This window comes from Ovis aries, chromosome 9 (assembly GCF_016772045.2).
Source record: "Ovis aries strain OAR_USU_Benz2616 breed Rambouillet chromosome 9, ARS-UI_Ramb_v3.0, whole genome shotgun sequence".
Classification (NCBI taxonomy): Eukaryota; Metazoa; Chordata; class Mammalia; order Artiodactyla; family Bovidae; genus Ovis; species Ovis aries.
In genome coordinates this window covers 86373832-86391471 of record NC_056062.1, presented here as the reverse complement: position 1 = coordinate 86391471, position 17640 = coordinate 86373832, and the positions used below count along the sequence as shown (strand labels likewise).

At 36.2% G+C, this 17640-nt stretch overlaps 1 protein-coding gene across 1 annotated transcript in view; it reads right to left on the bottom strand.

Moving 5' to 3' along the window:
- Positions 1–16875, bottom strand: part of C9H8orf88 (chromosome 9 C8orf88 homolog) — a 31312-nt gene extending 14437 nt beyond the window's left edge. Inside the window, exons 1-4 of the mRNA XM_004011845.5 lie at positions 16762–16875; positions 9253–9351; positions 6215–6288; positions 445–517 (exon numbers count right to left, since the gene is read on the bottom strand). Coding sequence (XP_004011894.1) covers positions 445–517; positions 6215–6288; positions 9253–9331 — 226 coding nt within the window. The 5' untranslated portion in view covers positions 9332–9351; positions 16762–16875. The remainder of the gene's footprint in view (positions 1–444; positions 518–6214; positions 6289–9252; positions 9352–16761) is intronic.
- Between the last annotated feature and the right edge of the window lie 765 nt (positions 16876–17640).

The window sequence follows — 17640 nt, the reverse complement described above, 5'->3', positions numbered from 1 at the left end:
GTAGAAGTTATATACGTAACTTCTGAGTCATAGTTTTAAGAACCTTCTTCCTCCCTACTTCCTTCCAGATGGCTAGAAAGAGAATGTGATGGCTGGAGCAGAGGCATTCATCTTCGGCATTAAGATGGAAGCCACGTATTAAAGATGGTAAAACCAAGGACAGTTTAATACTGGAGCTAGTAGCAACTTCACAGAACAGAATTAATATACCAGCTTAAAATTTTACATATTATAGAAGATATAGAAATAAACTTCTATCTTGTTTGTCACTGTAATGATAGTCTGTTTAGAGCAGTCAAACCTATAATTTGTAATATACAGAAATCAACCAAAAGAATATAATAAAATTTCTAATGTACGTAAGGTTTTCAGGTAAGCAAATATTAACTTTACATGAATGCTAAGAATCTCTTATGAAAGTTGGTAATTATGGTAAAAATTTACCTTTTTTAACTGGAGAATGATGTTGTTGTTCATTAAGACCTTGAGAAAAGGCTTGCATTCCATTCGTCTTACACTATTGATAGAAGAAAAAAATACACTTTTTATCTAAGGTTTTAAAATTTTATATAACACTTTAAAATCCATTTTGAGTTTATTTTTGCACATGTTGTTAGGAGTATTATAATTTCATTCTTTTACGTGCAGCTGTCCTGTTTTCCCAGCACCATTTAGTGAAGACTGTCTCTTCTCCACTGCATAGTCTTGCCTCCTCTGTCACAGATTCGGTGACTACAGGTGCCTGGGCTTATCTCTGGGCTTTCTACCCTGGCCCACTGATTTGTATTTCTGTTTTTGTGACAGTACAATACTGTTTTGATGACTACAGCTTTGTAGTATAGTCTGAAGTCAGGGTGTTTAATTCTTCCAACTCCATTTTTCTTTCTCAAGATTGCTTTGGCTATTTGGGTCTTTTGTGTTTCTATACAAATTGTGTGTGTTAGTTAACGTGATTGTGGTAATCATATCACAATGTATATTAAATCATCAGGTTGGATACCTTTAAGTGTATTCAGTTTGTATTTGTCAACATATCTGAATAACGTTGAAAAACAGTAAATTTATTCTATCATGCCTACACATATTAATCACTGAAAATGGAGATAATTTCAAATCTTTCATAGTATTTAAGAAAATACACCTACTAAATTTTCTAAAGTGTCTTATCTCATTTAATTGTCATAGTCTTACAAGGAAATAAGGCAAGCATTATGATCACCATACTACAGGAAAGAGAAATCAAGGCAAAAAGTGTTTAGTAACAAATCCCAAAGTATACAGGTAAGAGGTAGTTGAGATAGCTTCTGAAACTGATGGCTACTGCACATAGTTATTAAGGATGTGCATCTAAAGGGGCACCACTCACAGCATAGATATGGCAGATTTCCTTCCAGATGGCAGCAAAGTATCTTAACAAAATCTGCATTTTTGTATAATTTTCTGTTCCTCTTCTAATTCTTGTAAAGGCACCAAGTGGGTAGCAGTAGACTTTGAAAACCCACTCATTTGTCAAAAACAGAGTGCTTATTACATGACTGACACTGTGCTTTGTACTGGGAATACAAAGATGAACATGGCATCCCAGGATTCATTTTTGGAGGACTCACAAACTAAAAGGTAGGCAGAAAAATAAAATACTAAATTGCAATAAAACTTGAGAAGTTCTTTAAATAAAGATATGCAGAAAGTGCAATGGGAGGAAGGGGTATTAAATCTGACTTAGAAATTTCAGGAAAGGCTTTACATAGGAAATGATGCATAAACAATACTTATAGGGTTAATAGGAGTTAGAACTGGATGATGACTGAAAAAATGTATGTTTATTGAAGAAAAGCAGCCTTGAGCTGGAAAGCATGGTGCTAAACGGCTAGCTTAGGGGATGAAAAAAGTTGAATAGGCTTGAGTAAAGCAAAATAAACACCAGGCTTTTTCCCCCAAGGCAAGGCATTTTGCAATCTGCAGTAAAATACCCCATCTGCATGCCCAGGTATTCTACTGAGCCTCCACTTTTCTAGCAAAAATGTTTCCAGCCCCTCTCACTCATCTTACACAAATGCACACCACTGAGATAAAGGAAGGAGAACAGGAAGAGACAAATTCATATCAACATCCATTTCAGGGTGAAAATTTAAAGAGGAAGATTTATAAATAATATCAAAAGACAAAATCTAAACAGGAAAAATACTCTTAAAGAGCTAATTTCTGTAGTATGAAAGAGCTCCCAGAAAACAATGGAGTCTATAAAAAAAGAATGGGCAAAGGCCTTGAATTGGTGAATACAGATGAAAGGAAATTCATATTACTCTTGAACAGATCAAAAATGGCCACAAATTCTTAACATTTTCTCATCTCTCCATTGAATCTGAGCAAGATCCGTGACTGCTCAAGACCAATCTAAAAATGACAGGCTAAAAACGACAATCTAAAAATGACAGGCTGGTCTCCAGGCCTTAGTCTTAAAGCCTAGACATTGTGCTGTAAAGAGCCCAAGCCCTTTGGAGAGGCCATTTGTAGGGGCTACCTCCAGTCTACGGGGGCAGCTAAACTCTAAACCAAGATCCAGTATCAACTACCAGCCACGTGAGTGAGCCATCGGGCCATCCAATCCCACCAAGACTTTAAAGCACTCCAGGCCTAGACGCTATCTGACTGCAATCACATTATTGAGAAATGGCCATCGAAACCCACTAAGGCCACAGACCCATGAAAGATAATAATGAGTTGTTAAGTCAATGTTTTCAAGTAATTTTTGTGAGGTAATAACAACAACAACAACAAAAACAGACTAAAAGAGGTTGTTCAGGCAGAAGGAAGGTAATGCCAGATGTAAACATAGACTTACATAAAGAAATTAAGAGTGCTGGAAAAGGAATAAATGAAGGTTAAAATAAAATTCATTCTTATATTTTAAAAAATTATTTTAAAAGATAGTATACAAAAGCAAAAATTAGTAACAATGTACTGTACATTTATAGTACAAGCTAAAGTAAAATTCTGACAGTAGAGAAAAATGGAAGGGAATATGCTACAAAAAGGTTATGAGACCTAAGAAGTGAGTTTAACAAGGTCAATGTACAAAAATCAATAGTATTTCTATATTCTAGCATCTAAAATGTGGAATTTGAAATTTATTAAAAAAAAGTACCACTGACTTACAATAGTATAAAAACATAAAAAATTCTTATAAGTTTGACAAGAGTTCAAGATCCCTATGCTGAAAAATACAAAGCACAGAGAGAAACGTCTTGCTTATGGATCAGAAGACAATATTAAGATGGTAATTCTTTTCAAACTAACTTTCAAACAACCAGAATTCCAATAAGCCTTTTTGGTAGAAATTTACAGGTTCACTTAAAATTTCTGTGGAAATGCTGAGGACCCAGAATAAGGGAGATAAATCTGAAAAACTATAAAGTTAGTGAAATTTCATTATCTGACTTGGCTACAAGTCTGTAAAGTTTGATGTGGACCTAAAGATACGTAATCTAGGTAATCTAGTGTAAAGCAAGATGGCTATAGTTGACAATACTTCACTGAATACTTGAAAGCTGCTAAAAGAATAAATCTTAATGTTCTCACTACAACAAAAACAACAACAAAACACTGATTATGTAAAATGAAGACTATGTTAACTAAAACTCATTGTGGTAAACATTTTGCAACATAAGCAGGTATCAATCAAATCATCACATTCTATATCCTAAACTTACACAATGTTATATGTCAATTATATATCAATAAAGCTGGAGTAAACACATTATGAATCAGTAGAACATAATGAAGTTTAGCAATAAACTCACACATGTATGATATACTGATGTCAACAAACTCTCATGATTCAGTGAAAGAAAGGTATACACCCAAACAGTAAAAACATGCAAAAGATTTGATCAGACAATTCACCAGAAAGAAAAAAGAAAAGAAAAAGACAGATGGTAAATAAACTAATGATAAAATGCTCAATCTCATTAATCATTAGGGGAATGCAAATATAAAGTACAATGAGATACAACTACTCACACACTAAAATGGCTAAAAATTAAGACTGACTATACTAAGTGTCAATAAGAATGTGAAATAACTGGGACACTCATACACTACTGGTGGTACAACCACTCTGGAAAACATTTTAGCAGTTTCTAAACCAATTTAACATGATTCATCAATTCCACTCCTGGTTATTCTGTGTATGTATACACAAAGGCTTGAACACAACTATCCACAGAGCATTATTCATAATATTTATCATAATAAATAAACCATCCTATATATTCATACAGCAGAATACTATTACAAATTTAAAAGAAAATCACTACCAATACCTACAACATGGAAGAATCTCAAAAACATTATGCTGAGCCAAAAAAAAAAAAAAAACCACCTAACATCAAATAATTATATTGTGTGATCTCATCTATATGAAATTTTAGAGCAGCCAAAACTAATTTATAGCTAAAGAAAGCAGACGAGCAGATGCCTGGAGCAGGAGGGAGCACTAGGATTAATGGAAGTGGAAATAGTAAATGACTGAAAAGGAATAAAAGAGCACTTCTGGGGAAGCTGAAAATGTTCTACAGTTTCATTGTGGGACTGGATACATGAGGTATATATTGATCATTTGTCAAAACCCATTGAACCAATGGATTCATTTTACCATATGTAAATTATGCCTTAACAAAGTTGGTTTAAAAAATACAAAGAGTTGGTAAAAAGTGTCCTTCATTAAAAATCATGTGATATCTCTGACATAGGTTCTGGTAGCTTTTGCATTACACTTGAAGCAGCAGACAAAATTTTAAGCTTAGAAGTAAATCTAATTTATTCTGTATAAGGTCTTGCAATATTAACATACTCCTTTTTACTTATAAAGTTTTCAAAAGGTCAAGGGTTCCAAAGAAAGTTACTATACAATATTCTTACTGTATTAAGTAGGTAAATTTTCACTGCTGGGATAGATTAAACAAAACATTACAATGGCTTAAAAATTTATATAAAGCAAGAATAATTAAGATATCAAGGTACTGACACAGAGCTACAAAAACAGATCAATGGAAAAGCAAAGTCCAGAAACAATCCCTATTTATATAAAGATTTATACAGTAAAGTTGGCATAAATCTATATGGAATGAATACTCAATGAATTGTACTTTACAACTGACTATATGAAAAAAAATTGATTTTATTTATATCACATAAAAATTAATTTCAGGTAGATTATACACCTAAATATTAAAGCAAAACTTTAAACTTTTTAGAATATGTAGGAAAAATGTCTTTTTAGCTTAGGGCAGGGAAGACTTCATAAACAATGACACAAAAAGGGAAATCATAAAAAAAAATTGATACTATGACTACATAAAGATTTTAAAATTTGAAAAAAGAAACACACAAAAATAAACAATTCTTTCACAGACCAAGAAAAATGGGCAAACAATATGCAGTGATAAATCACAAAAGAGAAAATCCAAATGGCCAAATTAAACATTAAAAAAAAGATGCTGCATTTCAATGTAATAGAGAATTAAAAATTAAAACCAAGACAGACACATTTCTTACAAATTAAACATGAAAAAAGTAAAAGTTTGACAGTAACAAGGTAAGGTTATAGAAAAATCAGAGTACTTAATGCATTGCTTGTACAAATCATTCTGGAGGGTAATCTGACAGTATATAGCAAATCTACTCCAGTTTTATATTCCAGAAGACCTTTCAAACATGTATAAAACATAACATATAGATGGATGTTTATTATATAATAGCATTTATTATAAAATATTTCTATTATAAAATATAAACAAGGGTCGTATCTGTCAACAAAAAAATGGAACAAGAAATGTGGTAGCTTTACATACAAACAAGTCTATTTGTTATAGTAAAAATACTAATACATTCATGGAAACAATGACAAATTGAGGATACTTATCCTGGGGAAGTACAGGAAGCAAATGGGAAGGTTCAGGGATATACAAGTGTTTTTAACTATATATGTAAGATTTATTTTAATTTTCTAGAATAAAACAAAATATTGAGATTTGAAAATGGTGAGCAATGGGCATAATGAGTATTTTATTCTCTGAAGTGTATGCCTGAAATATATCATAACTTATTAAAGTATATGATGCATTTAATATAGTACCTGACACACAAGAGCTATCTAACAAATTTTACTTTCCAGTCTGCAATGCTTCATTTTTTTATAACTTCTAAGACTTACTCTGCTAACTCCACTTTGTAAGTACTGGGTGTTGCATGGATATTCATTCTGAAAGTTGAAAGGGAATACTGCTCCTGTTAGGAGAGAGGAAAAAAAACTGTTTTAAATACTTATTACTTCAATAAATGGTATAATACCACCTAAAAAACCTTAAGTATCTAAGATATGCTAGGCACTGTTCTGAAATGTTTTCTGAGAGTTCATTTACTCAACACAATGAAATGTCAGCTACTGTGTTAGGAGATGGGTTTATAAACATGAAAAAAGTTCAGAGATAAAAGACTTCATAGCCTATTTTTTAAAACAAGCTCACAAATAATGATTATAATAACAATAAGTTATGTGACAGGTACAGAGAAGATACCAGGGGAGAGAAGATTGGGCTTTGGGCATATCAACTAAGGCTTAACAAAAGGAAATAATTCAGTCTGGGTCTTGAAAAAGTAGGTTTCTTTGGGGATGTGAGTTGCCCAGAGAGTACAGAAGTATGCTTTAATGCTAAAATTAATTTCTGATTTACCTAACTTTTCTGCTCAATAAACCCTTACTCCTGTCCACATCATAAGAGGACATAACGAAATGAGAGATCAGGGCTACCAGCCCACTTCTACCTACCACTAAAACAGCCTTCAAGGGAAAGAATCTGTGAAAAATGGAATCTGTACAAATGAGGGAGGGAGGGATACTGTATAAAGGCTAGTCACACAAACAAGTAGCTGACAATGGTTTTATTTCCTTTGCTTTAGGACAAAATGAGACTTGGCCCTTTACAACTGCTTCTTCAGTGTACCAGAAGAATGCTGAATCACATCAGCATCGCTAAACTATGGTCCAGAAGATCTCTTTATTTCATTTTGTCTGTTCTAAGTCACAGCTATCTGCAGAGGAAACATGAACAAAAGGTAGACAATCTTCTCTGTAGGAGCCAAAGATGGAACAGCAAGTGGACTGAGGAACTGTGTCATTTCTATCTTTTCTGCTTCATCTTTGTAATCAATACAAGTGCTATGTTTTCCCTTTTCTAAGTAGCCAGTTACTCAGTTGAACACTAAGCAGGGTTAAAGTAATTTTTATACACATATATGTAAAAATAAGTATATATAGCTAGTAATGAAAAAGAATAAAAAGTTATTATTCCAATTTGGAATTTCATGAATTTGTCCAAAAGTTTGGTATTATGGGCAAGAGAAAATATTTTAATTCTAGAAAATTTAATTTTAGATTTCCTAAAAAATTAAGACTTTCTGTTCTGCTAAAGTACAGCCCTAATCTGTAAGTGTTGCTTTGGACTAATTTTTTCAATTAGGTATATTTTTAAAAGGCTAATGATCTCTCCAGCATGACTGCTTGGCAGTGATCAAAATCACAGGACTTGATTTGCACTGAGAGTATCATTCTGAGCATAAGCAGTTGTTAACCATGAAAATGAGACAAAAAAAAAAAAAATCCATGAGTTGCTCTTAAGCAAAAAACTGTTCTTCCCATCTTTGCTGGTCTGGTAGACTATGGACTAGTAGACCATTAAGAATCCATTTCTTAATGCAAGTCAAAACCATAATGAGGTACCACTTCACAGGTCAGAATGGCCATCATGAAAAAAATCTATAAATTATAATTGCTGGTGAGAGCAATTCCAATCACTGTTGGTGGAAATGTAAATGGATGCAGCCACTATGCAAAACAGTATGCTCCTGGTGCTGCTAAGTCACTTCAGTCGTGTTCGATGCTGTGCGACCCCATAGACGCACCAGGCTCCACGGTCCCTGGGATTCTTTAGGCAAGAATACTGGAGTGGGTTGCCATTTTCTTCTCCAATGCATGCATGCATGCTAAGTCACTTCAGTCGTGTCCGACTCTGTGTGACCCTATGGACAGCAGCCCACCAGGCTCCTCCATCCACAGGATTCTCTAGGCAAGAATACTGGAGTGGGTCGCCATTTCTTTCTCCAATGCAAAACAGTATGGAGGTTCCTTAAAAAACTAGAGCCATCTTATGATCCAGCAATCCCTCTCCTGATTATGTATCCAGAAAAGACAAAAACTCTTTACTTTGAAAAGATACATGCATCCCAATGTTCACAGCAGCACTATTTATAATAGCCAAGACACGGAAATAACCCAAGTGCCCATTAACAAATGACTGGCCTAAGAAGATGTGGTATATATACACAGAAGAATAATACTCAGCCATAAAAAGCATGAAACATTGCCATTTACAGCAGTATGAATGGACCTAGAGAATAGTATGCTTAGTGAAGTCAGTCAGATAAAGACAAATATTATATACCATTTTTATGTGGAATCTAAAAAATAATACAAATAAATCTATAGGCAAAACAGAAATAGACTCACAGACACAGAAAACAATCCTATGGTTATCAAAGTGGAAAGGGAGGAGCAAAGGGATAAATTAGGAGTATGGGATTAACAAACTATTATACATAAAACAGAAAAGCAATAAGGATTTGCTATATAGCACAATTATGTTCAATATCTTATAATAACCTATAATGGAAAATAATCTGAAAATATATGTGTATAGGTGTACATACATATATATGTGTGTGAAAGTCACTCAGTCATGTCTGACTCTTTGCGACCCCATGGACTATACAGTCCACGGAATTCTCCAGGCCAGAATACTGAAGTGGGTAGTCTTTCCCTTCTCCAGGGGATCTTTCCAACCCAGGAATCGAACCCAGGTCTCCTGCATTGCAGGCAGATTCTTTACCAACTGAGCCATCAGGGAAGCCCATACATATATATATATATATATATAAAACTGAATCTGAATCATTGCTGTATACCTAAAACCAACACAGTATTGTAAATCAATTATATACATCAATAAAAAAAGAATCCCTTCTCATTGGTTATACTTCTAAATTCTTCAGAGATCACTGGTTTTCATTATCTTTAAATATCCACCATAAACTATTTATGTATTTTATACATATATTATTTATTTATTATTTGGTCTTTCAAAACCTAATTAGCTATTAGCCAATTAATTTTTTAAACGTGGATACCAGACTCACCAGGGGGAGAACTCAGATGACGAACAGGTCTTGCTGGTTGAAGTGGTTTACCAATCAACTTTTTGGTTTCCATTATCATAAAGATCTTGAGGTTCCATACTTTAGGAGGGAAAAATACAAATTGCTTTAACACATACACAAACAAAACAATGACATTACCACCATATGACCCAGCAATCCCACTCCTAGGCATGTACCGTGAGGAAACCAAAATTGAAAAAGGCACATGTATCCCACTGTTCATTGCAGCACTATTTACAATAGCTAGAACATGGAAGCAACCTAGATGTCCATTGACAGATAAATGGATAAAGAAGTTGTGGTACATATACACAATGGAATATTACTCAGCCATAAAAAGGAATGCATTTGAGTCAGTTCTGATGAGGTGGACGAACCTAGAACCTATTTTACAGAGTGAAGTGAGTCAGAAAAAGAAAGATAAATATCATATTCTAACATATATATATATGGAATCTAGAAAAATTGTATTGAAGAATTTATTTACAGGGCAGCAGTGGAGAAACAGACATAGAGAATAGATTCATGGACATGGGGAGAGGGGAGGAGAGGGTGAGATGTATGGACAGAGTAACATGGAAACTTACATTACCATATGTAAAAATAGACAGCCAATGGGAATTTGCTGTATAGTTCAGGAAACTCAAACGGGGGCTCTGGATCAACCTAGAGGGGTGGGGTGGGGAGGGAGATGGGAGGGAGGTTCAAAAGGGAGAGGATATATGTGTACCTATGTTTGATTTATGTTGAGGTTTGACAGAAAACAACACAATTCTGTAATGCAATTATCCTTCAATAAAAAAATAAAAGAAAAAAGGACAAAAAAACCCAGAACTTAAAATAAAAAAATCATGACATTCATTTGAAGATAACTATTTTATAAATTAAAGTGGAAAACACAAACACAAAACAAGAATTTAAAATAACCTGCAACAACCAGAGACCCATTTCAGCATCTGTCACAATTGAATATTCCCTCTTTAAAACATTTCCCTCTCTTAACTTCCCTCTTTTCTATAGGTTTTATTTCCCATTTCTTGACTGTCTCTCTTAACTTCCTTAGATGATTGCTATTTTTCTCCAGTTAAATTTAGGGATTAGTCCAAATTTGGCTTTGATTCTCCTAGTTATTTTCATCTATTTTCATGACTGCAACTACCTAACTACATAATAAGTATGCCGCTATTTACCCATCTGCGTCTACCTCTCGTTCAAATAACGTGACATGGGTAAATGGTTTCCTGTGCGTGACACAGGGATGGTGGCTTCCGTTTCTCATTAATAATTCAGGAGGTGTGATCACCTCCTGAAGTATATTATTATTACATTAACTATCTTTCTAATTGCCAAAAGATATTCCCATTTATATCTTATAGTAGTACCTTAAATTCAACATATCCAAAATTAAATTCATTATTTTGACTCCAAAGATGTCCCTCCTGTTGTATTCCTTAAATTTATCTAAATTAGAGCCCCTTACCATAATCAATCTCTAATTCCATTCTACTACCAAAATATCACTCAGATCTATTTTCTTTACTCCTACTACTACTCTTTTAGTCCCCCAGTAGTTCCTACTGTATCTCCCTGAACACCTAGCCAGATTTAATTAAATACTGCCTTTCCCTATGTACCTCTGTACCTGGGACAAAATTAATATGGCCACATCACGGCACTTAGAGGACACTGTACTATACTATATACTAAACTATGATGGCTGATTTGTCTTCCATACTAGCAAAAGCGAGGGACAGATTCTTCTCAAAGTGAGGAAGTATTTTCATTCCTCCTGTGTCCCTTGCAACTAACTCAGTACTTGGACTGGATCCAAAGTAGGTGCAAATCAAGCATTCGCTGAACAAATGGGAGAATACAGCTTCTTCTCTCTCCAAATTATGATCCCTTTACACACATATCTGCTTCAAAAACTTTAGTTCCCCATGACCTGCTGAATTATTAATAATAGAAACATGAGCCAACATCCATGTTTCATGCACAGTAAACAACTATGCCACATTATTTAATATTCAGAACAACTTTATAAATCAGGCACTATTAATAGAGCTCAGGTCTTGGGTCAGCCTACCTGGGTTCTTATCATAGCTCTACCACCTAGCTATATAATTATGAAAAACAATAACCCCTACCTCCTAGGTTTGAGGACTATACAAGAAAATCTGTATAAATCATTAGCACAGTGCCCGCTACATCGTAAGAGTTCAGTAAATGTTAGTTTTATAATTTTTTAAACCTCATTTTCCAGATAATGCTTAGAGAAATTAGGTAACTTGCCCCAGGACATGAGTCTAGAAAGTGGCATATATGCTCATCCCCATACATACAGAGTGAACACCCTTCAGTCAAGCTAGCTCCTTCCTCTCTTTCCACCCCTGACACAGGCAGAACTGTCCAGGTTTCATCAAGTACCCTTCTTATGTGTTCACAAAGCACCCTTGTACCCTCTTCCAGTGTGGTATTTATTACATTAGCTGACTATAAAATCATAGCTCCATCACTCTCTCTAAGAGCTAGCACAGCAACTAATATACAGCATCTCTCTAAGAGCTGCCACAGTGTCTAATATACACTACATGTTCAATAAATTGTTGAATCATAAATGTTATTATGTTTCACCATTTATCTATAAACTCAGGTTTTCTGGTGTTCTCTCACTCTTTCGGCTGCTCTTCTTCTTTCAATACTAACATTAAATAAAATAGTTCATGTGAAGTTCTCTGTGTGGGCTTACTCGCTCAGTCCTGTCTGACTCTTTGCAACCCCATGGACTGTAGCCACCAGGCTCCATTGTCCATGGGATTTTCCAGGCAAGAATGCTAGAGTGGGTTGCCATGCCCTCCTCCAGGGGATGTTCCCAACCCAGGGATTGAACTCAGGTCTCTCACATTGCAGGTGGTTTCTTTACCATCTGAACCATGAGGGAAGCCCCAAAATACTGGAGTAAGTAGCCTATACCTTCTCCAGGCGAACTTCCTGACCCAGGAATCCAACTCGGCCATCACACATTGTAGTCAGATTCTTTACCAGCTGAGCTACCAGGGAAGCTCAGATGAAGCTCACATCAAGTTCTCTAGTTCCTAACAAATGGTTGGTAGTAAAATAACAAGAATAGTAACAATAATAATGATTTTCTTTCTTTCTCCAGTGGCCCATATTCTAATTTGACTATAAATTTTTCTAAAATACATCATACAAAAAATCTATTACAAGCCTAATTGATTAGACAATTGAAGTAAAAAAAAACTGACTCTGTGTATCTTAGTAGCTACAACACAATCAGTTTTACTAAATACATCTATAAATTTAAATGCCTCCTATTTAATGAAAATTTTCTGATGTTTGAATGGATCAAAAGTTTTCCAAATTTTGATGCCTATCAAGATGAAGTTAAAAGTAAAACTCCACCAGATTTTCACTTAATTTTCCAGAAACTGATTGTAACCATATGATCTTGAGCAGAAGCTGGTCTAAGTGACTGTTTCCCTAAGTATAAAATGGGGTTAATCACTTTACACACGAAAGAAATGCTTTCATCTAATTCCTTTGGGCATAATTCAAGTGTCATAAATTTATAAACAACCTTTCAAAGTTAGCAATGATAACTAAGCGCAAAATAGTTACTTTTTCTTGAAGTTTGGAGACAAGCAAATCTGACACAAAGAGCCGATTCATTGGAAAAGACCCTGATACTGGGAAAGACTGAAGGCGGGAGAAAGGGACGACAGTAGATGAGATGGTTGGATGGCATCATTAACTCAATGGACATGAGTTCAAGCAGACTCTGGGAGACAGAGGACAGGGAAGCCTGGCGTGCTGCAGCCCATGGGGTTGCAAACAGTCAGACATGATTGAGCAACTGAACAACAACAATCCAAGTTAGCACCCATCTAGATTTGTATTTCAGCATGGTGATTAACAACCTTCTAAACAAAACTAATGCTGTATGTATTTGTTGACATTACAACTTTGATATAATAGGAAACAAAAAAAATATATGAAGAAAAAATATCACTTTATTGATTGAATATTTTCTATGTGAAAGAGATATTTTAACATCGACCTAAAAGCAATCTAATATTTCATTATTTAATATGTATCCTAACCATTTAAATTAGGAGCCTAATGTCAATACTAGTAGTAGTAACTTTCCATCCTATTCCCCATGAAAAGAATACAATAGACTACTTTGGCACACACTTTTTTTTCATTGCTCAGCTGAAATTGAGTTGGTAGGTTGTAAAGTGTATTCCAGTTGCTGAGCAAAGCAAATCCACAGTATTCAAACTAGGGATTTTCAAGAGTTTAGGAGTTACAGAACTATTATATGAGTTTGCAATACAATAAATAAACAACAACAAAAAAAACTCACCAAAGATATTTCTGTACCCACCTACCCTTTCCCCTTTCAATCTGTAGTAGGAAAACTACTATAAATTGAGAGGCCTGGCAGGCTACAGTCCATAGCATCGCAAAGAGTTGGACACCACTGAAGCAATTTAGCAAGCATGCACTCTTTCAATTTGTAGTAGGGAAACTACAGCAAAGGCTCCAGATAACATTAATTCACATCTCATATAATATTCTATTCAATATGATTTTTTTAAAGTAAACTATGCCTGCATAGAGACTGTGATATTATAGGAAATAAGTTTGGGATGCATACTACGTAACAGCATCATATCTTAAACAGTGTTATTAATGGAAAGATAAGTACTTACCTTATATAATAAATAAGCAATTATTATTGTAAAACTGATCAAGCATCATAAAGAAGGACAGGGCTCCACAAACCAAAGCTTAATTCTTTTAATTTAATTCTTAAGAATTAATTAATTCTCTTAAAAGTTCTTAATTCTCTGAATTTTAATTGTGTTAAAAATAAAGACAGCTGAACTAAAAAATCAGTATGTAAAATAACTTCAGTCTTTAGCACACTCTATTGTAGAATTCCAAAAGTTTCCTTTGAAGCTACTGGTCCTACCTAGTGTAGGCATTTATGATATCAAATGTTACAAAGAATAGTTGTAAAAAAACATAATCTTACCTACACTACTGCGTAGCATTGTGGGTCTGTCATACAGTTGTCTTTGAAATGTAAATATATAGTTTTGTGGTATAAATATTTCTTAGAGAACATTTTGATCCAATCTCAAAAATTCATAATATTAACTAACACATGCTAAGAAATGGTTATTAAAGTTTTTTTTTCAAGTTCACACATATTTAACAAATCATCTTAAAAGGCCAAGTGAAATGCTGAGGTAGGTTCCTTCTATGCCCATTTTTAAAAGAATTTTAATCATAAATGGGAGCTGAGTTTTGTCAAAGGCTTTTTCTGCATCTATTGAGATAATCATATGGTTTTTATCTTTCAATTTGTTAAAATGGTGTATCACACTGATTAAGGCCAAGTGATATGAATAGAACACTGGTTTGCAAGTCAGGAAATCTGTATCACTGCTATTCTACATCTAGAATACTAACTATATCTTAGATTATTTCTTTCTAAAAAAATATGTTGAACTAAATATGAATCCTAAGGGCCCACCAACTCTGAAATTATAAATTAACCTAAAATTTTCTAGAATATAGTACCATAATAAGCATATATGCTAATCAGATGGGGCACAATTTCATTACCCAATATATGCTTTTCTTTTTTTAATTAAAACTTCATTTCTATGAGATCTTCCTACATATTAAATGCTTTACATATACTACCTCATTTAATTTTGAGCCATACATTAACTGCTGCAGAAACTCATTATTAGTTACTTTACAGATGAGAAACCTGAAGCTAAGAAAAATAAGAGAAATGCACAAGTTCACACAGTTAGTAACTGGTAGAAATGAGGTTCTGACTGTAAAGTTCATGCCATCATCTCTAAATTTGTGTGTTTGGCAAGTAAAACACACCTGACTGTCCACTACTCCATGTGGATGGATAGTACTTGTATGGAAAAAAATTATGAGAAGGAACATTTACAGGTAGAAAACCTTCTGAATAAGTTGATGTGTGCTAATAATTTTCATTTCCTCAATTCTCAATTTTTCTTAGACTACTAAATATATTATGGAATTAATATGCTTTCCTCATTCTTCAGACATGGTACACTGCCATTCTAATCCATTAGATACTATACTTACTATGTACTATACTTAGAAACAGTATTATACTTAAAATATACAACTTAAAGGCTAGATTTCTTTAGAAACTGCTGATGGTTCTGCTACAAGTATGAAATAAGAGCATATACAATTTAAGAAATATGCTGAGATAAGTGAAAAGAACATGCTTTCATTTATCTCATGTATATTTCCCATATAGGATTGTATCAGATAAGATTTAATCTGTTTTCAACTTCAAAATACCTCTTTTGCAAAGTTACGATTTCTTAAAGCCAAATGCTGATGTAATTAGCAGCATAAACTGATAGAGGAAAATACAGAGGACTAGAGGATAAACTAATTGTTACTTGAAAGACATTTTCTATTCCACAAACTAGGTTGTCATTATTTAGGAAAAATTAAATATCAAATATTTAAACTGAAATATCAAAAAGTTATAAGCCAAGAGTGTTCTGTTTTCTGTTTCATGCTTTCCGACAAAAAAAAAAATTTTTTTTTCATATAAAGTATCTTTTAACACAAATACAATTTAACATTTAGGTGGGATAAATTTTCCAGGTAATGCGTGTTGGTGGTTGTCATAACTGAGGTAACTGTCCTTTTTCATAATTTTTACAGTTTTGCGAAAATATCAGCAACTATACATTTTTGATAAAATATTATGTTGTACATCTGAAACTAACAAAACGTTGTGTCAACTTTCGTAAAAACGCGTATCCTTACATACAAGTTGCACAGAACATCTTCAAAAACGGTTCATTAGCCGTTTGATTTTCTTCTGTGAAGTGACCACATATGTCTTTGGTTTCTTTATTCTTACTGGGTTTTCTTTTCTTACAGAATACAATTTCGTGTAATTAATTATTCGTTTGCTCTTTATTATTAATAAAAACAACTAAAGTAATTTCAAAAAACGAAAGTTGGTCACGTTTAGCACGGACGATGCCAGGACACGGGAAACAGTCTTCAAACCATCCCACTTACCTACCACCAGGGCGTGGGGCAGGTGTCCATACACACTTACTTCTGGGGGCATTTTGTTTGTTTTATCAACATTCCTTCAGAGTGTAACTCCCCGGGCCACTTGCCTCTCGCCCGGTTTCCCCCGCCCCAGCCCCCGCGCCTTTCCTGCCGACCTGCCCGCCCACTTTGCGCCCTAAGAGTCCCATCTTGGGGACCCTGTGGAGGCCTTGCCCGACTCGTCCCAGACCCCAGCCAGTCCTCTCCCCGTCACCCCAACTTGCCCCATGTCCGTCCCCGGAGACGGCGCCCACTCGCCGCCTCATTCTCCGGGGTCCTGATTTCTGCTCGCCTCGCAGCCCGTCCTCCCCGGCAACCTACCGCCTGAAGATCCTGGAGGATTTCGGGGCCGGCAGCCGCGTCGCGGCGCTCAGTCCAGACACGACCGCGGAGCGCCGGGGGTGCCCGTCCGGGAACGGCTCCGGCGGCTAGCTCGAGGCCGCGATTGGCAGCCGCGGGGGTGGGGCAGACGGCGGCCCCCAGAGGCGCGGGGCGGGCGCTGGGCGGGCGCGTGGCGCGCGCGGGGCGGAGCCTCGGGCGCCCGACCTACCGCGCTGCCGCAGTCGGGCGGGAACCGAACCGTTAAACTGGCGGCGCGCGTTTTCCTGGACGTACGGGGCGCGAGGAGCCGACGCTGCCCCCTTTGGAGGTTGCGCCTGGCGACGAGGAGGCCGCGGGAGGCCTCTCTGAGGTGCTGACGGGCTCTTCCTGGACGGGGCGTGCCCGCATGAACAGCCTTCAGGACCCCAGCCCGCGGTCCGACCTGCCTGAGACGGGGAAGGGGCGAGGCAAGCTGCCGGCTCGGGGGGCCGGGCGGGGGCTCCAGGCCGCTTCTGTGAGCCAGGCCGCCTCTGTGAGCCAGGCCTCGGGCGCGCTGACGACTGCGCCCCTTCCGCGTCAGAGCGGCCCGTAGGCCCCGTGGGCGCTGCCCGCGCTGCCTCTGCCCTGAGTCTAAGCAGTGCTGAGATTAGGGCGGTCAGGGAGTAAAGGACACAGTTAACTTTAGACAGGCGTACACAGCACACACAGACCGCCATCTTGAAAGGAACAAAACTGGTTGAAGCGACGTAATCTGAATCCGAATCCTCTGTTTTTGATCGTCACCTTTATTCTCTTCACTCATATTTTTCACCGTTGTTTTTGAGAGTCCCCTTTGTGGTCCTTTCACTCTACTAGGGGACGTGGAGGCAGAACACGGGT